Source organism: Sinocyclocheilus grahami, unplaced genomic scaffold, assembly GCF_001515645.1.
Source record: "Sinocyclocheilus grahami isolate Dianchi unplaced genomic scaffold, SAMN03320097.WGS_v1.1 scaffold222.1, whole genome shotgun sequence".
NCBI classification, from domain to species: domain Eukaryota; kingdom Metazoa; phylum Chordata; class Actinopteri; order Cypriniformes; family Cyprinidae; genus Sinocyclocheilus; species Sinocyclocheilus grahami.
In genome coordinates this window covers 154,015-161,359 of record NW_015505401.1, presented here as the reverse complement: position 1 = coordinate 161,359, position 7,345 = coordinate 154,015, and the positions used below count along the sequence as shown (strand labels likewise).

General features: G+C 38.4%; 1 protein-coding gene across 1 annotated transcript in view; it reads left to right on the top strand.

The window, feature by feature from the left end:
• Positions 1-1,014: 1,014 nt before the first annotated feature.
• The window catches only part of LOC107596623 (integrin alpha-10-like), a 57,345-nt gene continuing 51,014 nt past the window's right edge, over positions 1,015-7,345 (top strand). Inside the window, exon 1 of the mRNA XM_016287381.1 lies at positions 1,015-1,180. Coding sequence (XP_016142867.1) covers positions 1,129-1,180 — 52 coding nt within the window. The 5' untranslated portion in view covers positions 1,015-1,128. The remainder of the gene's footprint in view (positions 1,181-7,345) is intronic.

Sequence of the window (7,345 nt, the reverse complement as noted above, 5' to 3'; positions counted from 1 at the left end):
GGGGGTGGGCCAGGCTCAGAAAGAGGGTCCAGTTGACTGAGGGAAACGAAGGTCTTGCTGCAGAATCAAGGCGCTCTTTCATTTGCTAGTATATATTATGGAGACTTGGAGACATGTTGCGGTCGAAGGAAAGCTGCTAAATAAATTTCACCTCAAGACAGTTGTGCAAATTAATATTTAAGATATTTTCCATATTTCATATGCAAGGGATAAATGTTACTTCTCTAAAAGCATTGACATATAATTCCGGGAAATAATTTTGACAGTTTTTTTTTTTTTTGCGAATGTAGCCTGTTTATTTTGGGAACCGCTCTTTTAACGACAGCAGGTGTTGAAGCCGCGCAAAACTGGATTTTTAATTAACGTTGTTTATGTGAGGAACAAGACGGTAAGTTAACCTTTTTTTATTTGTTGGTTTGTCAAGTTTTGCTTGATAGCTACCGTTGAACTGCTTGTTTACCCCAACATTTAAAAGTGATTCAAATGCTTTCATTTCTCACTCGCCCTAATGTTTTACCAAACCAAGTCTTATTTTCTTTAGTGAGACACAAAATGAGATGTGAATGGACTTGAAGACAGTTTAAGTCACCATTCACTTTCTTTATATGAAAAGAGACTGTCAGTTCCTAATATTTTGCCTAGCGTCTCCATTTCTTTTACACGAAAGAAAAATATGGGTTTGGATAAAATAATGGTGAATAGTGAATCAGTAAATTATAATTTTTGGGGTCAAATGTCATTGTAATATGCCGTTATCATCATTCGTAATTATTAGTAACTCAGACTGAACGTCGTTGTTGTTAAGTACAGAAACATAGAGACCTGTGTGCAAACGCGCAGAGTGTACTGTTACTCATTTGAAACATGGTCAAACTATTTTTAGTACTTTTACTATAACAAAAACGCGTAAAAAGTTACGTCCAGTCCAGGCCAAAAGACTATACAGTAATGTCTTTCACGCGCAGGGAATGTGTGAGCGACGCGTGCGCTACAGTCCTGCACTATGAGCGCGTGAGTTATACATCTCCACCTGAGGGATCACGAGCGCGCGCGCGCTGTATTGACAACGACTGCTGAGAATTACAAATTGAAGAAGGAGAAAAAGAAACTCATTCACCTAACGGACTAATGGAGATTCACAAGTACCTGCTGCTGTTGAAGATCACTGTTCTTCTCAAAGGTGAGTTTAACTGGTTTGTTTATGTGTTTAATTGCATTGATTTGTGCTGTATGCTTTGTCGTGTGATATCATGTGGTTATTTGACTTAGTTACCCCTAAAAAAAATGCAAGTCATGCAATTTAAAGCTGTCATCTGTAAGATCCCTCCACTTACAATCTTGTAACACAAGTTGTTGACTGTGACCCAAAAAGACATTATTTAGTTGTTCAACTGAAGTCCTTTTCTACCACAGATTTATGTTATAGGCTACCATGCAATAATTACTGATGTGGCTCAGAGAAGTTTAAGAATAGACGTGACTGTATTTAATTATAGTGTAAAGCATGAAAATCTTTATCTAATCATAACTACATGACTTTCCTTACAGTAGTCTTTTTACCGGAATTACTTACATTATAGAGTTACAGTATATCCTCTATTATCTGACTTCATCAAGACATGGAGATTGTGAGGGAGACTTTTGTTTAAATTCAACACTGGAAGAAACTAAGATTTTCGATAAAGTAACCTACTTATCATGGTACTATTAGGTAAACAACATCACATATCTGGACAAATTACTGTAAACGCTAGAAATACTGCTTTAATGGACCACAGCAGTTGCAGTCGAAGTATTTCCAGACTAGTCAAGATGAATGCCACTAACCATTTTGTACACACCACACTACCTATGTTTATATGCATTGTGTCTCCTAGACTGCATACTGTGGGTGTTGGTGTCTGTTTTTGAGCATAAATGCTGTGGCTGCTGATGGATTCTGCAGATGCTCAGTGATGAGCAAGCTCTCTTGTGTTCAGCTATGTGCTTCTGTGCTTTAGATGGAGAACACAGGTGTGGACGCTGGGAATTCCACCCCCTTGCCGCGTCCATTTCTCCCTGCATTTCTCACTTTAAAACCATCCGCCCCCACCACTTGCAGGAGAGTGGATTGAGACATAACATGAAAAATAAAAACAACATAAAGCAAAAGAGAAAAACACTAGACAGGAGCAATCCACTGAAATGGTTTTCAATAGATGCAGTACATTAAATCTGTTTGAAAGGAAGTCTGATTTAAAGACAGAAATCGGAATTTGCTTTACACAACATTGCAGAAAGCGAGGGTGAATGTGTGTCTGCTTAAACTCAGGAAGGGTCAGTAAGATGGCATTAATTTTTGTTCTATTTAATAATTTGAAAATAAACTAAAATGCAATTCGTACAATGAGTTGAAAGACATCTTGTATGATGAGCATGTTTTTCATTTCTGAAGTGAAATTCCGTAAGCCTTTTAAAATATAGACAATTTGATCTTTTTATGACAAGTTAAGGTTAGTTCAGATTGTAAAATGACATGTGCAGTGAATCCCCAAAATCCTAATGATATTTATAAAAAAATCATATTAAATATATTTATGTTAATTAAGTAATCATTCACCATATTCGTAAAAAAAGCATGTTTTTCATTTCTGAAGTGAAATTCCGTAAGCCTTTTAAAATATAGACAATTTGATCTTTTTATGACAAGTTAAGGTTAGTTCAGATTGTAAAATGACATGTGCAGTGAATCCCCAAAATCCTAATGATATTTATTAAAAAATCATATTAAATATATTTATGTTAATTAAGTAATCATTCACCATATTCGTAAAAAATATATATATAAAATGTTTTTGAGAGTAATTATAATATGTGTACACTCACATGAACTCAAGGCGTGAGAGAAATGTTATTTATTTATTTACTTTTTTTACTCAATGGATTTATCCAACCCGATCTGGGCCCGTATTCATGAAAAATCTTAGTGCTAAGAGTTGCTCCTAGTAACAAAATTCTTAAGGTCCAAAATTGTTAGGAGTACTGATGAAGACTTTTAAGAGGCTGAAGAGTTTCTTTAGCAGTGGAGAAAATGGACGAAACATGAAGAGGGAGAAGAAATGTGTTGCAAGTTAACAAGACGCTACACATTAGATGGTGCAGGGATCATGTTTGTGACCGATCTTATTAGAGACACACAAACATCTCCGACACCGCGCAGAAGTGCCATAGCTCCAGAAATGGAAGTAAATCACTACATTAACTACATTAACATATTTGGCATCTGGAAAAATACAACTATGCAGCAGTGATGATCTAAGTCTGTCACAACCTTCTATAAGCAAAGTGATCACACAAACAATTACAGCATTTTCAGAACCTTATTGTGTCGCTGTTAATTTCCTATAAAATATGTTAAGTATGACAGCATGGTAAATAAAAAATAGAGTTGCTCCTAGTAACAAAATTCTTAAGGTCCAAAATTGTTAGGAGTACTGATGAAGACTTTTAAGAGGCTGAAGAGTTTCTTTAGCAGTGGAGAAAATGGACGAAACATGAAGAGGGAGAAGAAATGTGTTGCAAGTTAACAAGACGCTACACATTAGATGGTGCAGGGATCATGTTTGTGACCGATCTTATTAGAGACACACAAACATCTCCGACACCGCGCAGAAGTGCCATAGCTCCAGAAATGGAAGTAAATCACTACATTAACTACATTAACATATTTGGCATCTGGAAAAATACAACTATGCAGCAGTGATGATCTAAGTCTGTCACAACCTTCTATAAGCAAAGTGATCACACAAACAATTACAGCATTTTCAGAACCTTATTGTGTCGCTGTTAATTTCCTATAAAATATGTTAAGTATGACAGCATGGTAAATAAAAAATAAAGAATATATATACATATATAATGTGAGTGTGTGTGTGAGAGAGATAGAGAGAGAGTACGCTAAAACAAGAAAAATTACGCCTGTAATTTCAAAGTGAAGGCTTATAATAGACCCTACTCTTAAAAGCGCTCTTTTATTTCCTTATTAGACAACCAACCAATCACAGTCTTCAAAAGACTGTCATAGCTAGCAACAGTGTCAGCCCCGCCTCCTCACTAAGATTAAAGTTTTTGTCTATTCCTCTCTTAGATTTTCAAAAGTATGTGAAATATTTAAAGTTTGCGGCACAGAATCTTTAAAATACGTACGAGAGTTTTACATGCCGGTCTGTTATTGTGGCGACATTTCCACGCTCCGAAACGTGGCGCTGAAACGAAACGAACTGTGATTGGTTGTTTAACATGTTGGTCAAACGGGCTCATGGGCGGGCCTTGGCCAATGAAAGCTGCCATGGATTCCAGACCTTCAGCCATCAGTCTAGACTAGCTGACCCCTAAACCTAGCCCTCAATGGGCCGTGAGCAGATACTGTATGAATGAGATTGTACTTCATACAAAATTAGCCACCAATTCACCAAATCATAAAATAGTTATACAAATTGCCATGAGATTGCTTTGGTTACATCAATTTGAGTAATTGTAAGGTCTTTGAACACAATAGTATAAATGTTCTTTAGAACTATTCATACATTTCTAAGAACCTGTGTTTTACACAGATTTTTAAAAAATCCTTTTCTATATTGTAGACTTATATTTCACTGACCCGAAAATAGCTGACAGAAACGAGAGAGCTTGTGGAAAAGAGATTTGGAATAACAACTGTTTTTAACATGGATAAAATTGTTTCCCATTTGAGTGTGTTTCTTAGTAACATGTTCTCTCACAGTAATGTGTCCCATATGTGTTCACATATTCGTCATGCTGGCATGACTGAACTGTACATTTGCATTTCTAATAAGACTCATTCAAAGTGACATCCATCCAGTGGTGGTTGAGAATGTCTATATCTCAGTGTGGTGTAGGAATGCATTTTTATGTGTGTAATAAGTGTACAGTATATATGTGTTTTTGTGTGTAAGGAGTGAGAGAATCTGGACTGCTTTTCCAGACTGTTCACCACCAAGATATATAAATGTTTACAGTTGTCATGACAGAGCCCTGGAGGCATGGACCAAGAAAACCCACAGAGCTGAAAAAGAGGACTAAAGATACTTTACATCTCTTTCACACAAGTGTAATTGAGAAGAGGGGAGTATTTGGAGGGTGGCTTTAGATGAAGATAGTTTGGAAAAGATAAAAGGCACTTTTGGACAATTAAGTCACACTTAAACATGTCAGTGAATGTCAATGGATCTGATGTTAGAACTCTTCTGCGAACACACTTCACTTTTCTTATACATTTGTTCATCCTAGTGTCGTTTTAAATTTATATATGAAGTCAGTTCATCTCAAGTTCACACAAGTGTCCTGCAAAGTAACCGCTGGTGTATGGGCATGTTCCACTAATGCAGTGGTTCTCAACCTTTTTGACTTGAAGGACCCCCATTGTCCAACACAATATTCGAAGACCCCCATACTGGTTAGGATATTTCCTATTAAATTTTTTGCTGTAATTAAGACAATGCTGCTTGTTCTCATTATATTTATCAAATAAAAAAAACACAGGAATGTTGAAAACAATTAACCATAATTAATTTCCTGATTCCAGAACACTGAAGATTTAGATTCGGTATATTGTTCAATAAAAACAATGAGGGACAAAATAGGGGAAAAATAAATATTAAGGGAAAAAAACAGTTTAGGCCTACATCTTGAGTTTTTGGTAGTCTTTCATGACTTTACTATTTTAATTAAGTTATATAAAATATATATATATTACATATTATTAATTTGCACTGGGCCACTGGCTACCAATAGCTGCTTGCATAAAATTCAAGGGATTGATGTTTGCCTACAAAACAACCACTGGTTCTGCAACCCTTTACCTAAATTCACTATACTTCAGACTTATGTGCCATCCAGAAGCTTGCAATCATCACAAAGAGGCACAAAATCACTTTCACAAACCTTTAACGTAATCGAGCAGCTGAGTCTTTAGCCATCTTCAAGAAATGGCCAAAGGCACATTTCTTTCAACCAGTGTTGGGTAAGTTACTCTAAAAATGTAATTAATTGCTAGTTACTAATTACATCTTCAACAGAGTAATTAGATTACCGTACAAATTACTCTCTCCAAAAAGTAATTAATTACTCATTACTAATTACTTTCTAAATCCTATATCAACCTCAACAAGTTATTGACACAAGGATAGATATGAAACGGTTCTTTTAATTCTTAATTAATTGCTAGTTACTAATTACATCTTCAACAGAGTAATTAGATTACCGTACAAATTACTCTCTCCAAAAAGTAATTAATTACTCATTACTAATTACTTTCTAAATCCTATATCAACCTCAACAAGTTATTGACACAAGGATAGATATGAAACGGTTCTTTTAATTCTGTCAAATAAATAAAAGTTCCTCTTCAGGAACTCGAGCTGCGTCGGCGGACGCTTCGGGAACGGCCTTCAGCGTGACCGGCTCTGAATCTCGTGTGTAATCAGACCAATAGATGGGCGAGATGTCACGGGCGGGTGACGTAATGCCAGGAAGCTATAAAAGCACGTGCGGTGAGACCAGCGTCAGCTTCTAGGAGTGAAGCAAGCGCTGGCAGAGATGCCGAAAGTATGGCCCCGAGACGCAGCATCTCGTTCCCTCGAGGAACCATGGTTAAATACGTAAGTGGAGTGGTCGCCATCTGACATGGCATATAAACTGCCTGGAGATGCTGGCCGTGCTTCGTGCACTAAGACACTTCCTCCCAGACCTAAGAGGTCACCATGTGTTGGTGCGAACCACCAGGGAGGTCTGCGCTCACGCCGTTTGTACAAACTAGATTTCTCTCCTCGACGGCGCTCCATGGGAGATTCCCGTCTGGAGAGATCTTCTCTCACAGGCGGGGGTACGATCATCCACCCCCGCCCGTAGTTGTGGAAGTTGTGGGTGTGGCCCCTGAGGGGGCACAACTCATAGTTTCCGGTCTCTCAACCGAGGTTGTTGAGACCATCCTCCAATCCAGAGCTCCCTCAACGAGGAAACTGTACGCCTTGAAGTGGAAACTTTTCACTTCTTGGTGCGGAGACCACCAGCTCGACCCAGTTAACTGCCCGGTTGGTACAGTGCTGGAGTCCTTGCAGGCCTGTTTCTCCGCAGGGTTGACCCACTCCACCCTGAAGGTCTACGTGGTGGCTATTGCGGCCTACCACGCCCCTCTTGGTGGCCAGTCAGTGGGCAGACACCCCCTAGTTACACGTTTCCTCCGCGGTGCGCTGAGGCCTCCGGTACGATCTCGTGTCCCCACGTGGGACCTGGCTGTGGTGCCAGAAGCTCTCTGTATGCCTCCCTTCGAGCCTATCCAGCAGAT